The sequence below is a fragment of the Mchenga conophoros genome, linkage group LG4 (genome assembly GCF_057382185.1).
Source record: "Mchenga conophoros isolate Kocher_MC1m ecotype Shallow Benthic linkage group LG4, M_conophoros_male_GT1.1, whole genome shotgun sequence".
NCBI classification, from domain to species: domain Eukaryota; kingdom Metazoa; phylum Chordata; class Actinopteri; order Cichliformes; family Cichlidae; genus Mchenga; species Mchenga conophoros.
The window spans coordinates 23,451,701-23,472,679 of NC_140529.1; the positions used below are offsets into that span (position 1 = coordinate 23,451,701).

Below are 20,979 nucleotides of genomic sequence, written 5' to 3' on the forward strand. Positions count from 1 at the left end.
TTAGTGCAGCATAAATTCATTCATGAGGGGAAATTACAGTGAGAACATGTGGAGGCTGTTAGGTGGATAACATAGTGAGTTCAGTGCATTGATGTGACATTGTCCTGAAGGATTGTTATTCTTTATGGTTAAAGAAATTGCACTATTCATATTTATTATAAATAATCCTAATTATACATCTTGCTTCCATGTTTGTATCCTGTGTCACTAAAAATACATTTTATTTTAGTTTTATACATTGATTAATGACCTGCAGAATCTCCTTATCATATTAAGTGATTCATAATTGTCACTTTATGCTTTCTCCATCTCTAAAGTGATTACATCCTTGCATTACATACTTTAGGTTCATTTTCTGCAGGCAGGTTTCTGACAGAACAGGCAGATTTAGAATATAACATGCAGCGTTCTATAGATGGACACATAAAGAAATGAAAAATTACATGTATGTGCTAACTTTCTAAACACTTTGTTACATTTATGATAAAGTAGATAAAACACATTTATGTCGGCCTTGGCTCATAGTTCTTGTCTTTAAATGAACTTTGTCTGTGTGTGTTTCAGGTGCTGCTCTCTCAAAGACTGAATGAACCAGCATTGCAGCCATGGGTCACTGTGAGCATCACAGGGAAGGTTGAAGCCGCCCTCTGCACCTGTATGGCCGGAGTCGCAGAGACCTGCAGCCATGTCGCTGCTCTTCTGTTTAATGTAGAAGCAACAGTGTTGATCTACGGCAGAAGGACTGTTACAGATGAACCTGCATACTGGGTTTTGCTGGGTAATATGACCAAGATACAGCCAGAGGTTGGCCATAAGATAGACTTCTCCTCTTCAGCTGCCCAAAAAAAAGGCTCTTGATCAAAACATAAACAGACCATCCGTATTGACAGGTAAAAGGAGCCGTCCTCAAAACAGAAAAATCCCACCTGCTACTGTGGAGGAGTTGTCACTGCTATTGGATACTTTGCTGGAACACAGTGAAGCTGTGGGTTGTGGGAATGACCCATAATGTTTTATCTAGGGGTCTAGATTTATGCCTGTAGTGCACTGCCGTGGAAATAATTTGCATTTACTGAATATATACTGACTGAGTCCCGCTGTTCAAAAGTTGAATAAAGAAACAAACTAATTTTTGCCTCTTTTTTTTATTAAAACCACCTTATAGAACATCACATCAGTTACAATGTAGAATCAATGTCATTTATAGTTTACAAATGACAAAATGTTTACACAAAATCATGAGTGTTTACATGATATCACCCACTACTAACATTACTTTATTTACTGTATCTTTTGAAAAAATACAGCAATTTTAACAGCACAAGACTTAAGAATATTTAACAGGAGCAGGTTTCATTTTCCCTGGTTTTATTATCACACTGTTCACCAAAACGCAGCAAACCTTCACCATCTTATCCAGGAGGGTCACCTCTCCACCCTCACATGGAAGAAGTAATCTGATTGGCATGGTGGTATGTTTGAAGCAGGTCCCTTGTGTGGCGCTGGAACCCAGTCACGATGTTTCATCCATTTCATCGGCTGGTTTGCTGCAATAATACCAAATAATTAGCAACTCTATAAATAGAAGGTAGTTCTGCAAAATCACTCAGTAGGATGTTTGTTGTAATTTGCTATGACCTCAGAGCGCATAGAAAATAAAACTAATAGGCTATAAAGAGTGATATGAACATATTTAGAACCTCGTCTCACAGCTGCTATCCAGGCTAGACGCCTTCGTTTTGTAACATCCGATACACGAGCATTTCACACCATCCGCAGTCGTCATCGGCCCCAGCCTATCATAAAAAAGCAGAGCTTTTTCATCATAAGTGACGTTTTAAAGGTCACTGGCAAAGGCTTGAATACAGTTGGTCAGAGGCTCTTCACACACCAGCACTGCTGCCTTTACCTGCCAGTACAAACCTGATTATTTTTTTAGGTTATTTCCCACTAGAATAATATGCTTAATGTAAATCATACAACCATACATACATACATACCACTCAGAATACAAAGTGTGCAGTAGTTTTGTGTCAAATGCATACACTAGTGGGGCATGCAAGTCCAATTACTCAGAGGGAGCATGATCACCCTCATCCAAGGATTCATCCAGCTATGAGTCAGTTACATCATGGTTGGCTTTTATCAAACTGTTCAGAGGACACAGTAAATGTGACATCTCATCATAGTAAATGCTACACAAGTGCTGCAGACAAACAATTTTGAATTATTTTTTAACTATTTCACAAAAAAATAAATGCAAAAATCATTTTCAAAAATAAAAACAATTAAAATAGTTATAAAAAATAAATACATTTCAAGGCATTAAACCGTTTTGAGTGTAGCAGTTAGGACATGCAAACCAGATATACCACGGTGGCTCCCGTGCTTTGATATTATCATGTCCTGTTTTGTTTTTTTGTTGTTGTTTTTCAACAAACCTGCTGATCCAAATTCCAGGCAATTTTGAAGAAGAGATGCAGCAAGTCTACGGTGCACAAAATGAGTGTTTTTTTCTTTTAAATGAAACTCAGTGTATTAGAGAACCCACTGGACCGTAAACACTTCTGACATGGGTAAGGCCAGACTAGTCACTGCTAAAACCTACGAGAAGAGACAGGGAGGAGAAAGACAAAAGTTTATTTGAGGCAAAGAAATGATGGAAGTAGTGGGGCTCATATGTTGCTGGTTAAAAGCTCACCTTGGTGTCAGTGCGATATGTAAAGTCCCTGACTTTCTCCCCATTTGCTAAAATGTAGCGAGGTGGTGAAGGCACCCCGAAAACCTGCAGCCCTCCCAGCACCAGACTGTCCAGTGCCCCATTCAGCTTTAGAGGGTTACTCACAACCTGAGACTGAAGTAAAGCCAGAGATGTGTGTGAAACACTGTCCCTCATTCACACTTTTTGCATCAAGCAGTCGTGCATCACAATGCATAGCAAAGTCTCTGCTGCTTTCCATATGGAAATATAAATAATCTCTACTTACCTGTTCAGCAGAGAAGATAACGTAGCAATAATTTTGCATTTCAAAAGTGTCGACGCTCTCGCCATCATCCCAAAACAAGTCGCCCCGGGCCCAGCCGCCCGCTGACAGCGCCACAGTCAGGAAGAAAGGGTTGTTGCGTGAGGCTGTGGTTGTCAAAGCAGGCTCCTGCGCAAGAAAAGGGACGATCAAAGAAAATATGATGTTAAGTTACAAAACATCCTCTTTTCTTCCAAGTGTCTCAGCTAGTTTTGAACTTTAACACCTCATCTAGGAAGTCGTGACAGTAATGGGTCAACATTTGATCATAGAGACTGTGGATGAAAAGAGATTTCTCCCATGTAGCGAAATAATTCCTTCAAAGAGCTGTATTGCTTATAAAGAAAAGCATCACAGGGTGAAGTGATGTACTGATAATGACTACCGTAAATTGCATTGTCTGAATGAATAACTATCCAGTAAACGATGTGCTTTGCTTTGTTCTTTTATACTGAACTCAAGCATAACTTAACAAGCCCTTTTTAAAATCAGTTTTTCCATCAAACCTGTAAATTGTGTCTCCAAACAGAATCAAGACCTTCAAACATTTGCTTTTTTTCCCTAAAACAAACACCCACCTGCTGGGGAATGATGTGTCCTTCCCTCACATGAACATTGATGGTGTCCAGAGGAGCTGGCAGGAGCAGGAACTGCCCTTTACTGTAGAAAGGCTGACCCTTGAGAGGCCAAAACACAACATAAGGTTGTAAATCCAGTAAACACTAATGTCACGTCCCTCCATGGTTCATACATGATTCATACATGATTTATTATTGTGTGGCTCATACATTCTAGTGGTGTTGTCAGAGACGGCTGAATATGACTGAGTGACTCCCATTGTGCAGGCTGTACCAAGTGGCGGGGGGCAGGTATGCAGCCAGTTCTACAGCCCCTTGCTCTAAAACTGGACTAATAAGAAGTGAACTCCCCCACAGGAACTGTTTGTCTATGGTCCGACTGTTAGGGTCATTGGGAAACCTAAGAGCGATGGACATACAGGGAAGAGGAAAAGAAAGATGAAAAGTGAAATGAGATGGCCTAAATGGCTTTGTTTATGCATTACAATAGAGTACCAAAAAAGTAAGGGAAGAATAGCTATGAAGAGGACACACACTCCATGAATAGAGGTCTGGCCACAGTTTCAGCAGAGGCGTGTGCATGGTGGAAGAGTGTGTAAAGGAACGGCAGTAGGGAGTAACGGAGATATAGCGCACTCCGCATAGCTGCCTGGGCCCGCTGCCCAAACACATAGGGCTCTTGAGCCTGAGGGACAAGACAAACACACACACAGTGAAGAGATTGAGTTACTCCTTTTCAATAATAGATGAAACAGATGGACGTCTCTACATGACCCGAGAAAAGAAAAACATGCTGGATAAACCTCTTCTTCATCATATAACTCCCCCGACAGTTACTGTCACTAAACAGTTTGCACATGCATCTGAATTAACAGACCATAAACATAACCAGTATCAGCGTCCGTGTCTCACAGCATTGGGCTTGTCATTGTGGTTCCTCATAAATGGGTAGAAGGCCCCAAGCTGCATCCACCGAACGCACAACTCCTCAGTGGTGTTGCCTCCAAAGCCGCATATGTCCGCTCCCACCAGAGGGACCCCGAACAGGCTGAACTGCAGCACCGCTGGAGGGGACAGGTGCAAAAGCTCCATTTAGGTCAATTCACTATCAAGCTGTGGTAACTTCAAAAATACATTCCAATTCTGATGTTTTGGGTCAATATTCTTACGAGATGAGAGGATCTCAAAAAGCCAGTTCATGTGACCTTTCAGAAATGACATTTCCTCACCAGGAATTGAGAATCTGAGCTGCTCCCAGTCACTCCTGACATCTCCTGTCCACACTCCAGAAAAGCGTCCGATGCCGGGGAAAGAGGAGCGTGACAGCACAAAGGGTCTCTTCCTCCGTATCTTCAGCAAAGCACTGAGGATGGGAACAAACCCCAGGATAAAACCCCCCCACAAAGAACAGCTACATGTACATAATCTGTAACACTGGGCACCATTATTCCAAATTCAAATTCTGAATCCTACAAGACATCACAGGAAGTGAGAAGTTATATGACCAGGTGGTAAAAGCATTCGATTTCTGTCATTTCATGTCAAATTATTGACTTTTTTATGCAACAATAAAATCACTGTTTCATAAAATTATCATTTTTACAAAGTGTTACTATATATTTATTACTCGTTCTTTCATCCACAACAAAACAACTAACTGTGCAACTGTGTCTAATCACATCCTGGCCCAACCTGTGTGTTGCATAAGCTTCTGTGAGTCCGTAAAGATTGTGCAGGTTGTAGTGAAATGACATCTTCTGCCGAGCCGACATACAGAGGGTTCCTGAGTTTAACCGTCCTCCAACGACACCTGTGTGTCGGAGAGTTTTGTAGAATAACATTTTGTCTTAAAAAAAAAACAACATAAAATCTGAATGTTTATGTGCTTTTAAATGTGTTACTTGGTGTGTATGGTGGGTTCTCAAGGTCACTGTCAGGACAGCCCTCCACCGAGCCCTGCACAAAACTGGCTGGTTCGTTCATATCCTGTGTGGAAAGAAAAACATGGAAAGCTATTTTTATTTGATAGTGTATAATAAATGTCCACATTTCAAAAAAGTCATGCACATTATTTGTGAATTACAACCCTGTCCTGTGTACACATACAATCCAGAGACCATCCACAGGAACTTTAGAGTGAAAATCTCTGATGCAGTCTTCCCACCATTGTCTGGTGTCTGGGTTCGTGAAGTCAGGAAAGGCTGTTGGGCCTGGCCAAACCTGCGTATACAGAATATGACAACCCCACATTTTCAGATAAAAAAAAATGCTACATACATATTGCCCCCCACCCACCCCGACCCTATCTCACCTTCCCTATCTCACCTTCCCTATCAGGATTTGCCCTGTAGCGTTTTTGATAAAGACATCTCTTTTAAGTCCATCATCAAAGGGAGGGTACATTCCTGGGGTGCTGCTGCTGCTTATCCCTGGGTCCTGTAACATAAACGAGGAGCCTCAGTCAAAACTTAGGACATTTTTGCTGCCCTCCACTGGAAAAATATGGTTAATACCGTATTTCCCGGACTACAGAGCGCACCTGAATATTAGCCGCACAAGCTAAAATCAGGGGAAAATCCAGTTTTGTACATACATTAGCCGCACCTGACTAAAAGCCGCAGGTGTTTCAATGTTGACTTATCATATGTAAGAGAATATGCACAAAGGGAATTGTCAGGAAAGAGATGGCTGTTTGGAGACATCACTTTTATTAATATTTTGAAAAACAAGTTATGGGTACATATTTGCATAACTTTTTAGGGTATATGTACAAGTACCGGTAATTACAAGTACAAAACATGTACTGTGCTTCATAAATGAGTAACAAATGTAGTACATAACAATAACCTACAGCACACCAGAAAAATAGATTCGGCCTACCTTTTGGGCTCAGGTGCAGTGACACGGCTTTAACAAGAAGAAAAGTCAGTCATTCACCACCATCTTTCTCTTCTTCCTGCGCAAAAAACCACCAAAGTCCTCTCCTCCAGTGTCGGATATGAACAGGTTCAGGATGGCTTCGTCATCCACTCTCCGCTTCTCTCCTTCGTTGTCACTTTCAAAACCAAAGAAATCCTCGTTGTCAGTGTCGGAGTCGAACACCCTTAGAAGGGCCGTGGCGGTGTCCTCCTCTCCATCATGCAGCAGTCCAGCCCTTCGAATTCCGTTGGTGATCGTGGATGTTTTCACACTTTTCCACGCTGTCAGAATCCAATGGTGGAGTTGGGCATAACTTGCTTTTCGCAAGTTTATCGCCGCTCATCATCCACGCCTCCCGCTGAACGCGTAGTGCTACTTTGAAGTTTGTTTTTCGCGCTACTTCGTACGGCACTACGTTGCCTGGCGGATGGACATGTGACCAACATACCACTCTTGAACCCCGATCCTTCCGCCAGGCAACGTAGTGCCGTACAACAGCGGAACAAACAAAAACAAATCCGCTCATGGACAATCCATAGAAAAGCCGCACCTGACTAAAAGCCGCAGGGTTCAAAGCTTGTGCAAAAAGTAGCGGCTTATAGCCCGACAATTACGGTACCTGCTTTTAGCTCCAGTGAAAGCAAGAACAAAAATGTTTTGTTTGCATCAAATGCAAATGTATATACAGTGGGGCAAAAAAGTATTTAGTCAGCCACCGATTGTGCAAGTTCCCCCACCTAAAATGATGACAGAGGTCAGTAATTTGCACCAGAGGTACACTTCAACTGTGAGAGACAGAATGTGAAAAAAAAATCCATGAATCCACATGGTAGGTGAAGGAAATTGCCATCCCGGGTTTCCTCCGTGGCGTGAGCGATAAGCAGAGTTTTGTCCTTTCCTTCTAAGATTCCTAATTATTTAAAGTAACACTCAGGTATGCCATTCAGCGTGTTAGTACGAGCTCGGGAGCAGCTTGGGAGAACAAGAAAACAGAGACTGCTTTAGGTTGCCTTCCCAATCGACTCAAAGGTTTATTTGATACACAGCAGTTTATATAGATGAAAAAAAGGTTCGTGTGTCAGCTTTCCCAGTTCAAACCGGTACAGACCAAATAAGGAAACGTCTTCCTGCCTTGTGAGCAAAGAAGTATCCTGTGTGTAGTTTATCAGCTCAGCTACAATTTATGATCATCCCAGCAAAATACACTCCTAGACATAAAATACAGAGTTCTTTCATTAGTGAATTCTGAAACAAACCACCTAGCCTTTAACGAGCCTTTTCCAGGAGATAAAGAAAAAGGGAGGATGGGAGTAAGGAAGTGGTCTCATCTCTGTGGTGTTTTCGACCTTGGGGTACCAGCTTGTGAGTCCTACACATTGATTCTTGGGTCACAGAGAAAGAGAAAAACAACTAGTAGATTGGCCTTATTGAGTAACAGTTTTCCTGTATAAAACAATATCCTGTAAATGCTACTATGGTATCAAAATATCTAACAGTTCCCCTCTTTTATTATTTTTTAAAAATAATAACACAAATAGAAAGGAAAAATCACAAATGTAATAACATAATATAAAAAGCAAATCATAAAATGTAATAGTTCACAACCTAATGTTCAATATACACATCAGGAACATCATTGATGACATCTGACACATAATCTGGGTCAATTTGTGCCAATTGCAAATACATTGAAGTAGCTGTACTAGTAGCTATACGGGTTATCATTGAACGTACACAGGGTACCACACAACAGACAATAATCATCAAAAACATGCTGCAACAGTTACAAAGGCTACAATTAGTTCCTTCCATCTTCCAAACGCGTCCTGTAGCCACTTATGTAGCCACTGACCGTGACCTGTATTGGCAATTAGTTCTATCTGCAATGCTTCAAGTTTATTCATAGCTTGTGTGAATGAACCGTTAGGAGCGGTATTATTGGGAATGAAAGTACAGCATACATCAACGGTTACTAGACCACAGGTACCGGTCCAATCAACAGGTAAAGCTAATCTAAGGGTATTATTGCACAACCAATAAGCATGTGGGATTGGTCTGGTCAGGCGCGTGACCATGTGTGATTTAACTAACTCCCCCCAGTCAGTATCATTTAAGACACCGTCTGGGGGAACAATGATCGAGTCTCTGCTCGAACTTGAACTGTGTGTGTGTTCCTCCAGATATGATACAACTTCAGCCATAGAGACAGCTAGCCATGTCTCATTACAGCGTGCACCTGGGGAGTCAGAGAAGAATGTATAGTTATCCTTTGTATAATCTATGTGTGTGTCTGGGCCAGTTAACTTTAGTCTGCGCAGACATATCATGCTAGTATTAAAATGGAGAGGGATCTGTCCTAAGGGCAGTGAGGGCTTTAACCTATTCTTAGGGCGTTTCATTGGGGCGCAGGTCCCTGCGGTGTCATTAGATAACTTCAATAATTCGCCTAATGGAGTCTCAGGGTTAGTTGGTGTGTGTGTGTGTCTAAGTAGGCAGTCGAGAGGGCTCAGAGTCAACTGTAAAGTGTCTTTAAGGAGAGCATTATCTCCGCTGATTTTCTCTAGTCCCTCAGTGAGGGGGAAACCGGATATGGGGTATCCTACTATTACCTGTTCTGGATTAGCCTTTGAACAGACATAACAGTTACTGTTTCCTAAATCACGAGCGGCTGTTCTGGCATTTTCATACCAGGCGTTAGCTCCTGTTCTAGAGGGTGCATAAGATGGTTTATTAGTGGCGTCTATGTTGCTATTTACTGATTTTAGGGAACGTGAGGAGTGCATTAAGTAGGTGTCTTGCAAAATGGAGCATGAGGTATAGTCAGCAAAATATGACCTGCAGAAATGTGAACATGGTTGCAGTTTACAATACAAAATAGCAAAGAGAAATCCTAAGGTTAATGCGATAGATATGATAAATAACCTAAATATATAAGAAAGTATATAAGAAAAACAGTTCTTCAGTCGTCTCCTGGCCTGGTCCCAGGTTCGAGAGACATTGAATAAGCGTCGTATGATGACAATGGGCATTTCATTTTCTCCATGATCAGGATGGAGTGAGTCTAGCTTTATCAGGTTAGACATCATGTGGTACTTTTGGCTTTCTGTTCCTGCTGGATGTTTGAGTACCTTGTTGTTGTTCTTTCAGGCGTTGTGTGTTAATCAGTGATTGTGTGTGTGTACATTGGATCCGGGCGCTGGCTCGCCTGAGATGTCATCTACCCGTGTGTGTTTATTTGCTCTAGTTCCGGGCGCTGGCTCGCCGGAGATGTCGTCTGCTTGATCCGACGCCTGAGATGGTCCGATTGGGCTGGTCTTAACCCTGCTGGCATGAATCCACTGAGGTTGTCCGTCTGTGAGGATGCTGGTTCTTCGTCACTGCCAGTAAAGCCTGGGGGCTGGAAAACGCGGCCTCCCAGAGTGTCCTTGGTTTTAGTGGCTTCTCCAACATGCGTCTCCTTGTCTCCACTGGTGGAACTGTGGAGGGGAAAAGCTGAGAGAGACAAACTTTCTGATAGTTATTATTCAGTTTTTCTATCAGGTTGTGAACATCAGTGGACAATGCAATATACATCACCTTCTACTAGCGGTGCCCCTCTGGAAGCTGACCATGGTGTTGGAAATAATCTTATTTCAAATGGAGATAATTTGGTTACTGCAGATTGAGTCATTCCAATCTCACAGAGGACTTGAGGAAGTAATTTGACCCAGGTCATTAAAGTTTTAGCACACTTTTGAATTACTTCTAATGTGAATGAAGATCCTCTATCACTGTTAATCTGGTGAGGTATTCCGAATCTGGGTATTATTTCATTGCTCAACTTTTGATAGACTACTTCTGCAGTTTCTTTTGAGGTTGGATAAGCTTCTACCCATTTACTAAATTGATCCACTATTACCAGTAAGTACTTGATGCTTCCTTGTGCTGGCATGTGTGTAAAATCAATTTGTAATGTATGAAATGGAAAATCTGGTTGTGGTAAATGCTGATGTTTTGCTTTTGAGCTACCTACATTAGTTCGCGCACATGTTAGACAGGTTGCTAATATGCTTTTTACTGCATGTGATGTTTTCTCAATTACAAATCTTGATTTTATTGCCCCTATTACCCCTCCTTGTCCGACATGACTCACACAGTGAAAATGTCGGGCAAGGACTGGCATCAGGGAATATGGGAGGGCAATCAAACCCTTAAGATTTTGTATAAGCCATCTCTGTCATCTAAGGTACAGTCATTATTCTCCCAATAGGTGTAATCACATGCAGAGGCTTGCTCTTGTATGAATTTTAAATCAACATTTGTTCCTAAATAGTCTGGGAGTATAACAAGTGGCAGCTGTAGGGGCACAGATAATACTTCCTGCGGAGGTGGGAGCTGTGATGCAGCTGCAGCCTTGGCTGTCACGTCTGCTAAGGCATTACCTGTTGCTTCGTCTGTGTCAGCTGTACTGTGTCCATTCGTTTTTACAACTGCAACGGCCGATGGCAGCTGTATAGCCTGAAAAAGTCTTTGAACAAAATCAGAATTTAGCAATTTATTTTCCATCAGCAGATCTAAATCCTCTTTGTCTCCACAATGTGCCAAAGTCATGCACAACGCCAAATGCATAGCGGCTGTCTGTGTAAATCGTCACATGCTTATCCAAATGTAGCTCACAGGCGCGTATTAAAGCCATGAGCTCTGCTTTTTGTGCTGAGTGAAATGGTAATGAGTGAGCCTCTAGTATGATGTCAGGCACTGTTACCACTGAATAGCCACAAAGAAATGAGTTGTCATTCGGCCTTGAACAGGACCCGTCCACATAAACCGTGGCTGAGTCTGAGATAGGTGTTTGCTCTAAATCTGGACGTGGTGCTGTGGATTCCTGTATACGTGTCATGCAGTCATGATCGTCAAGCCTGTCTGAGCCATCCTGTCGGTCAGAAGAACACAGCATAGGATCAATAAATGTGCTGGCGAATCAGGTGTGCTGCTCGCTTTTATAGTGAGATTTGCATATGTTGTTTAGTTATGTTTGCTACAATGGTCGTGACCTGGTGATTGGTGTGTAGAATAGTGTCATGTGAGAGTGTGAGCTTCTCGCAGTCCCTTATCATGATAGAGCAAGCTACTACTGCCCTCAGGCAGGCCGGCATTCCTGAACAATTCAGGCAGCACCTTTGAGTGGCGGAGGTCAGCACTCCCTTTAATGCATTGAAAGAGACAGTCATTTCTGTGGATCACAGTATTCGAGGAGGCTTGTCTTTTTTGCAGCATTCACGCAGAATGTGGTCATGAAAAGAACAGTCTGGTATCCACTGTCTGCAATAGTTCACCATGCCTAAGAAGGACGACATTTCCTTCTGTGTAGTGGGACGAGGGACGGAGGTCACAGCTTTGACCCTGTCTGCAGTCATGGAACGTTTTCCGTGAGACAGTGTGAATCCCAAATATTGAACAGAAGTCTGACAGTACTGCATTTTCTTTGCAGATGCTTTGTGGCCAGTCTTTTGGAGGTGCTGGAGAAGCATGTGTGTAGCAGTTTGACACAGTTTTTTCACTTTCAGCACAGAGGAGGAGGTCATCCACATGTGGATCAGGGTGCAGCCCTGGAGGAGTGAAGCACCATTGAGAAAGCAGCAGAGCTGTCTATCATGCCTTGGGGCAAACGAGTCCAAGTGTACTGCTTATTTCTATGTGTGAATGCAAATAACGGCTGTGTGTCACAGGTACTGAGAAAAAGGAGCGGAGCATAAATCCACCACGGTAAAATGTGTATGCAATGCATGTCAATATGCTGTGAACATCTGAAACGAGAGGTGGCAGAGGAATGTTGACTGCATTAATTTGCCTTAAGTCTTGTATGAAACGCCATACGCCAGGTTTGTTAGGCTTTGGCACAGGATTGACAGGAGTATTATATGGAGATACTGTAGGCTTTATCACTCCTGTAGTCAATAAATCTCCTATGATGACATCTAGGGCTGAGGCTTTTTCGACAGAAATGGGATACTGCTTGACATATACCGGCGTGTTGTTTTTTAGCTGTGCGTGATAAGGTATACAGTCAATAAATCCTACATCATTCTCACCTTTAGACCACAATGTCATATTCTGGTATTCAGCTGGCAACGTAAGTGCAGAAATAGTACAGTGGATAGGATAGGTTAGATCTATGTGACGACATGGTGTAGTTATGTCATAACCTATGTCTGAGTTATGTGACAAGACCACTGTTTGACCTTCACTTGTGTGAACAGTTATCATGTTGTTGAACAGTGTGAGAGAAACAAAAGTGTGGCTCCCAGTCATGGGATTACCTGTTAGTGGCGTCTGTACACGTTTTTTTTTGGCACAGTGTGTGACATAGAGTACCGGACAAAAAGGATGTTGAGTTCATTCTCTGCTGAGGGTCCAGCTGACACAGAGGATGTTCCTTCTCCATCATGTCGGTACATAGGGCAGAGAAAACATAAGCTGTTATCAGTGTCAGCAAACATTTCACCCTTTATGTTAAATTAAATACACAAATTCATTTTTGCTCTGGGTGTCTGCGGCTGCTGGAAAACTGAGCTAAATTTGCACCTCTAGCTTGTCCAACAGTACATAAAGCGTTTTATGAATACTAGGATAGATTCATCAGGCTTCTGTTTACACATAGTTACTGCATTTAAGTCAATTTTGTCTCTGGACATTGTTAGCAGGAATTTCTTTAGATTCTTAAAGAAATCGGCGACTTTGTCATTATTTACCCTCCTTTTGTCCATAGCGGTAACATTTGATGTATCACGTCGCGGCATTCTATCATATATTTTCTACAGGACTTTTTAAGCAGACTACTTTTCTTATCACAAATGATATTCAACATTTCTACTGACCTGTTTTCTGGCGATAATCGTTCGGGATAAGGCTCCGGAAATAAATTAGAATGCATTGAACTTCTTAAGTTGTAAACAAAGTCAGTCACATAAGCACTCCCGCATGTTCTGGATACGTGATCATGGACGTCTTCACCGATTCGCGGACGTAGGTTACACGTAACCGGAAATGGGAGTTATACTGAGCCGTTATTTGAGACTTTATTTTGTATTTTATTAATTTTTGGTTTTACAGGTACTTTAGATTTTTTATCGGACCTGTCTGTGGTCTTTGAATAATTCTGACCCATGTTCAGTGATTTCCAGAGGGGTTTACACGCTAGGAGGATTTATGTTAGTATTTTCGCTGCGGCACAGCTGAGGTCACTTTAAATTTATTGCTAGCAATTTTTTGTTTGTGTGAGCAACTCTCACTTAGCGAGCAACTTCTCGCTTAACGAGCAACTTCTCGTAAAACAACAGGCAACTTCCTGTGTCTTTCTGCTTTTAATTTACTGCTTTTAACCCTTGTATGGTAATCGGGTCTGTGAGACCCGTTTTCAGTTTTCTTTCGTTTTTTTTTTTTTTTTTTTTAACAAAATTAAATTTAATTATTTACTAGCTTTCTGTGAGTGAGCAACTTCTCACTTTTTAACGTACGTTTCAAGATAACAGGCAACTCCCTGTGTCACTCTTTGATGAGCAACTTCTCACTTAACGAGAAGTATTTAAGACAACAGGCAACTTTCTGTGTCACTTTTTCTGAGTGAGCAACTTCTCACTTTTTAACGTACGTTTAATTAAACAATTAATTATTATTATTATTTTTTAAACAAAATTAAAATATTCAAGACAACAGGCAACTTCCTGTGTCCACCAACACCACACAAGGGTTAATTTACTTTATTCGGGGACTGAGGAAGTCAGTCAGTGTATCTCTCTGGATCACTAAGTGAAGCTTCGTCAGCATATCCCGTTTCTTTACTCGGGGACTGAGGAAGTCAGTCAGTGTATCTCTCTGGATCACTAAGTGAAACTTCGTCAGCATATCCCGTTTTTTTATGGTCGATCACTGAGAGAGGTATAATAGGTCTTTATATAAATATGAAAGACACATATTTACCTTCTGTCAGGATCCCACTTCTGACACCAAAATTGAAGGAAATTGCCATCCCGGGTTTCCTCCGTGGCGTGAGCGATAAGCAGAGTTTTGTCCTTTCCTTCTAAGATTCCTAATTATTTAAAGTAACACTCAGGTATGCCATTCAGCGTGTTAGTACGAGCTCGGGAGCAGCTTGGGAGAACAAGAAAACAGAGACTGCTTTAGGTTGCCTTCCCAATCGACTCAAAGGTTTATTTGATACACAGCAGTTTATATAGATGAAAAAAAGGTTCGTGTGTCAGCTTTCCCAGTTCAAACCGGTACAGACCAAATAAGGAAACGTCTTCCTGCCTTGTGAGCAAAGAAGTATCCTGTGTGTAGTTTATCAGTTCAGCTACAATTTATGATCATCCCAGCAAAATACACTCCTAGACATAAAATACAGAGTTCTTTCATTAGTGAATTCTGAAACAAACCACCTAGCCTTTAACGAGCCTTTTCCAGGAGATAAAGAAAAAGGGAGGATGGGAGTAAGGAAGTGGTCTCATCTCTGTGGTGTTTTCGACCTTGGGGTACCAGCTTGTGAGTCCTACACATTGATTCTTGGGTCACAGAGAAAGAGAAAAACAACTAGTAGATTGGCCTTATTGAGTAACAGTTTTCCTGTATAAAACAATATCCTGTAAATGCTACTATGGTATCAAAATATCTAACAGTAGGATTTGTAAAGAATTTATTCGTAAATCAGGGTGGAAAATAAGTATTTGGTCAATAACAAAAATACAACTCAATACTTTGTAACATAACCTTTGTTGGCAATAACAGAGGTCAAACGTTTACTATAGGTCTTTACCAGGTTTGCACACACAGTAGCTGGTATTTTGGCCCATTCCTCCATGCAGATCTTCTCGAGAGCAGTGATGTTTTGGGGCTGTCGCCGAGCAACACGGACTTTCAACTCCCGCCACAGATTTTCTATGGGGTTGAGGTCTGGAGACTGGCTAGGCCACTCCAGGACTTTCAAATGCTTCTTACGGAGCCACTCCTTTGTTGCCCGGGCGGTAGGGGTGGGTTTTTATAATCGATTCATCGATTAAAATCGATTCTGGCTTGGATAACGTAAAATCGATTCATTAAAATCCTGAATCGATTTTTTAATATAAATTTATTTTGTCCGAAATGCCAGAATCTCTGGTGACATCTCACAAAATTTCAAGAACCACCAAACAGTAAATGAGAGCAGGTACAGGGATTCTGCACATAGACTTAAACACACAGCGCGACCCGCGGATCAGAATCAGTTAGATGTCGCCTTTCTCACAGTCGGGGCTGAAAGCCGACAGCTCGCTGATCCGGGTCCGCGCTTTGTGTTCACGCCCTTTATGCGCTGATTCTAAAGCTGTTAGTTTGATCTCTCTCCAAACAATATTGACCGAACCAGCAGCAAAAGAAGATCCAAACGCTTCACATAAACATCGTCATGAATTCACTCTTTTACTGTTTTGCTTCCATTGCGATGCGCAGCTCTCTCTCTCTCCCTCTCTCCCTCCCCCTCTCCCCCCCCCCCCTCTCTCGAACAGTTTCCCTTTCTTCATTATTCGCTTGCTTGTTACACAAGTCTACTGTTGCTTACAGCGCTGTCGGCCGCTGTTTTTTTTCCCTTTTACATTCTTCCGAAAAGAAAACCTCATTTCTGCTGTTCAATACTGAACAAATTGAAACTTTTAAAAATTATTCAAAATGCAAAATGCTTAGCCGTGTCTCTAATAAAACCGCTGTAACGTCAGAGGTAATGTTGATTAATTAATGGTTTTCTTTCGTTTTTGATGTACTGCAGAATATTTTTATAAAATCCCAGGCCAGGAAAATCACCTGCATGTTTTTCTGTGTTTTATCTTCAGCTACTTTGACACAAAGGCATCTGCTGTGATGCTCACACCTTGGATAAAGTCTTGAGAGTGTCAGCTTCCTTTTTATAGATACAAAAATATGTAAATGTCCTGATCTGAATTATATCTCTGACTGTCAAAATTTCCCAGATTTAAATCGAATCGAATCGAATCGAATTAAATCGAATCGTGGATCGAATCGATTCGGGACCTTGTGAATCGGAATTGAATCGATTCTAGAAATCAGTGACGATACCCAGCCCTACCGGGCGGTGTGTTTTGGATCATTGTCATGTTGGAAGACCCAGCCTCGTTTCCTCTTCAAAGTTCTCACTGATGGAAGGAGGTTTTGGCTCAAAATCTCACGATACATGGCCCCATTCATTCTGTCCTTAACACAGATCAGTCGTCCTGTCCCCTTGGCAGAAAAACAGCCCCATAGCATGATGTTTCCACCCCCATGCTTCACAGTAGGTATGGTGTTCTTGGGATGCAACTCAGTATTCTTCTTCCTCCAAACACGACGAGTTGAGTTTATACCAAAAAGTTCTACTTTGGTTTCATCTGACCACATGACATTCTCCCAATCCTCTGCTGTATCATCCATGTGCTCTCTGGCAAACTTCAGACGGGCCTGGACATGCACTGGCTTCAGCAGCGGAACACGTCTGGCACTGCGGGATTTGATTCCCTGCCGTTGTAGTGTGTTACTGATGGTGACCTTTGTTACTTTGGTCCCAGCTCTCTGCAGGTCATTCACCAGGTCCCCCCGTGTGGGTCTGGGATCTTTGCTCACCGTTCTCATGATCATTTTGACCCCACGGGATGAGATCTTGCGTGGAGCCCCAGATCGAGGGAGATTATCAGTGGTCTTGTATGTCTTCCATTTTCTGATGATTGCTCCCACAGTTGATTTTTTCACACCAAGCTGCTTGCCTATTGTAGATTCACTCTTCCCAGTCTGGTGCAGGTCTACAATACTTTTCCTGGTGTCCTTCGAAAGCTCTTTGGTCTTGGCCATGGCGGAGTTTGGAGTCTGCCTGTTTGAGGCTGTGGATAGGTGTCTTTTATACAGATGATGAGTTCAAACAGGTCCCATTCATACAGGTAACGAGTGGGGGACAGAAAAGCGTCTTACAGAAGACGTTACAGGTCTGTGAGAGCCAGAGATTTTCCATGTTTGAGGTGACCAAATACTTATTTTCCACCCTAATTTACGAATAAATTCTTTACAAATCCTACCATGTGGATTCATGGATTTTTCTTTCACATTCTGTCTCTCACAGTTGAAGTGTACCTCTGGTGCAAATTACTGACCTCTGTCATCATTTTATGTGGGAGAACTTGCACAATCGGTGGCTGACTAAATACTTTTTTGCCCCACTGTATGTATATAGTAGTTTGTCAGGTCTTTTAAACACAAAGATGTCACACCAGAATAAGGATGTACTTCATGCCTCTCTTGTGAAACTCCTCCACCATTTCTGGCAGATCCCCGAATCTCCAGGGGTCAAAGGTGAATACCCTTCGCTTGTTTGCGTAATCCAGGTCATTCCATTGTACATCCTGTTGGTGAAAACAGTTAAATATTCTCAGGAAAAAGGCAGTTTAATGAAGACTCCAGCTGCCACATAAAATCAGTGAGTGCCTAAGACTTCTAAAGATATTTTCATTTAGTTAGACAGTTTGGCACATCAGCCACCTTATAAACAAATAATTAAAAAAGTAAACATTAAAATCATAAACATGAAAAACTGAGGACAAACTGCCTTCAATTCATTTTTTAACTATCATTAGAGTTACTGTTGTTACACATGGATCGTTAATGTTATCAATCTAAAATGAAAATTTAGAATGAAAAATAAAATTTTGAATACTTTCTTAAACAAATGTATAAAGCAAATGCACAGATGGAGAATCTTCTATGAATTTCATACCATCGGAAAGTTTTCATCATGCATGCTTTGTGCAACCTTTCGGGTCGTATTAGTGGTCGTGTAACCCCAGCGGCACAGATGAAAGCCCAGCGACCAATAAGAAGGCATCATAGGATAGCCTGGGGACAGATACATGATAACTTTGAAACACATAAATGCATTCCTTCTTTTTCTGATGCCCCAGGACTCGTTCAAATGCACAAACGCTCACATGCTTTTACAAATTACTATTTTCAAACTTCACATCTCTTGTAGTAAGTATACATGCTTATTACTGCATGGACATGTGTTAGTGAATGTCAGCCAGACAACTCATGCTGCATACCAATGATCTGAAGGTACTGTCGTATAACACTTTGAGGGTCAGGACCCAAGAAAATGTAGAGATCCAGGATTCCACCGGTGGACACCCAGGTGAGAGCAGGGGTCGGCTGTAGAATCACCTCTACAGAAACATTTGGGAAGTCAGTGAAATGGCATCAGATGCTAGAATCTGTTCTATGGAAAGCGAATTCAAAAAGTGTGGGATGTTGGATCAGAGAGCTCAGTACCAATTGCATTGCTATTTAGAAGGAAAACTCCATGTGCTAAGCCATCCTCTTCCTGTACTATGTAAAATGGGTGGGAGCCATAGAGGTTGGCATCAGCCTGTGGGGAAAGACAGTGTCAACATCATAAAGAAAGCTTACAAAAGACTGTTTAATATGAATGTCTGCTGCCAGACATATAGTCTAAATCGTTTGAGTATCTGTCCAGAAGGGGGCGCTCCTAACCTTTGAGTTTGACGACTGTTATTGAACCACTGCAATAGACTCACATGAGGTGCCATGTCTCTATTCCAGAGAGTCAGGGAAGTCCAGTTTAGATCCAAGAGGAGAGAGGTGTAATGTTCCCCAAGGCCAGACACAAAAGAAGAGGCCAGTGTGGTAGACAGCTGCAGGTACTGGTCAGCAAACAGCAGAGGAGCAACTGTGGTGTTCATACTAAACAGGCAGAGGATGTGTACAAACAAAAAATAAAGTGATTTAAACATATAAGTGAAATGAAAAAACTATCAGCACAAAATGATAAATATGAACAGAGATAACAGAGCAAATATGAACAAGCTGACTACATCAGAGTAAGTTATTGACTGACACTATGATGAAACTCACTATATAGTCCATCCTCAAATACATTAAAAATGAAGTGAACTACTCACATCACCCTTCCATTGGATTTCCGTCGCACCATAAAGCCAAATGGGTCAGACTGGTATTCAGTGGTATAGAGGACACTCTGTGTATTGGCTTTGCTCTGAGGAACACCGCCTGGCAGATGAACTTCATACCGCTGAGATGATGGGTCCTTTAACTTCATAGAAAAAAAAGGTTGATAACTATTTTTCTTTGAAATGACAAAGTATGTAAAATAATAGAGGGTCCAATACTCAGTTTTTTTTTTTTTCAAACTGTGGTGCCTGTCCTACTGGTGGGACTCTTTATTTGTGTATTTCATTTGAAAATTACTGGAAAAGTCAGCATAAATATTCATTCCTGGGTTAATTCAAGGACATTCAAGACAAACGTGCTTTTATAAAATAGATTTGTTGGACTATTTCAAACATAAAAATAAAGCAAAGTTAAATTAAAATATTATCCTTGACTGTGTTGTCTTGATCACATGTTTGGGGATGAATGCTTACTGTTAGGTGGAAACAGTCTGCTGTCTCTTGAATGTCATCTAGTCTTAGAGTGGAGATATCTTTGGGGAGGTAGGAGGGGCTGGCACGAGTCAGTGTGGCACCCTGACCCCGAGGAGTAGGTATGAGGGGTCCCATTTTATAGCCAGGATACACACGGGGGTAAAAGCACCAGGGTGGTCCTGCGGAGTCAAGCAGAGGGGCGTAGCAGCATCCCCTGTCCTCACACTCGCTCTGGCTGAGCAGTTTGTCCCTGCCACAGTCAAACCGACTCTCTGGGGCCATGGCGCATTCACTGCCTCTGGAAATATTACATTTCTGGGATCTTTCAGGGTGCATACCCCGACTTGAATTGTTCTGTGGCTTTGCGGGATTATAAACAAGCCGTCCATGTGCCGTGATGTCATGTTGCTCATCCCGAACTGACCCAATCTGTCGTCGGGCTTCACTGGTGAAAAAGCGGTTCATGAACAAACAAGCTAATAAAGAAAATGCGAAGAGGAGCACGGCTACAGTGAAGTGAGACAACAGACCCATCGTGCATTGCTCAGTCTAAGGATCCTTAAATGAACTTTGCGCTGTCTTCATGAAACTATTCAGTGGTAGTAGGGTATGTAGTAGGTCATGTAGCTACATGTAGCAGTCCCAGTCCGGTGTCCAGCGGTTATCTGTTCCCTCTAATCAAATTATCCGCAGTGTCGGAAAAGACATTGTTGTGAAGTTGCGACACATTAAATTAATAAATTTATAAAAAAAAATTATAAATTTATTAAATCAAGACGTCTACAGTGAATTAGGTTAACCATTAATAGCAAAAACATGCTTTCCGAAAACATCAACATGAAGCAACATGAAGGCTAACGCAAAACTAGGGCAAGCATACTGGGACAAAAGTGATCAAAATAGCAATAGTTTAGATGAAAAACAGAAACCAGATGGTTATCTTTTATCATTAAAAACATTAATTATATTTCATAAAATAATTATAACTTACCTCCAAATCTGATTTCTGTA

The 20,979-nt window shown here is 41.7% G+C and overlaps 1 protein-coding gene across 1 annotated transcript; it reads right to left on the minus strand.

Moving 5' to 3' along the window:
- Positions 1-1,802: 1,802 nt before the first annotated feature.
- On the minus strand, positions 1,803-20,845 carry LOC146576092 (lysosomal alpha-glucosidase-like). The gene is made up of 19 exons (XM_085271125.1): positions 19,969-20,845; positions 19,486-19,637; positions 19,102-19,267; positions 18,836-18,932; positions 18,610-18,729; positions 18,285-18,403; positions 17,782-17,913; positions 5,927-6,037; positions 5,708-5,821; positions 5,503-5,587; positions 5,294-5,411; positions 4,831-4,964; positions 4,514-4,665; positions 4,138-4,286; positions 3,848-4,001; positions 3,602-3,700; positions 2,988-3,152; positions 2,702-2,854; positions 1,803-2,604 (listed from the first exon to the last, which is right to left on the minus strand). The coding sequence occupies exons 1-19, from the start codon at positions 20,500-20,502 to the stop codon at positions 2,539-2,541; spliced, it is 2,820 nt and encodes a 939-aa protein (XP_085127251.1). The 5' UTR covers positions 20,503-20,845; the 3' UTR covers positions 1,803-2,538.
- Positions 20,846-20,979: the final 134 nt, after the last annotated feature.

What these genes read in the sequence shown, in the direction of transcription:
- LOC146576092 (XM_085271125.1), bottom strand. Translation starts at nt 20,502, where the DNA reads ATGGGTCTGTTGTCTCACTTCACTGTAGCCGTGCTCCTCTTCGCATTT. An exon ending in ATGATGAAAACTTTCCGATG is followed by an intron (nt 17,914 to 18,284) that starts GTATGAAATTCA and finishes TTTCACCAACAG; the next exon opens with GATGTACAATGGAATGACCT. An exon ending in GCTCAGATTCTCAATTCCTG is followed by an intron (nt 4,666 to 4,830) that starts GTGAGGAAATGT and finishes TGTCCCCTCCAG; the next exon opens with CGGTGCTGCAGTTCAGCCTG.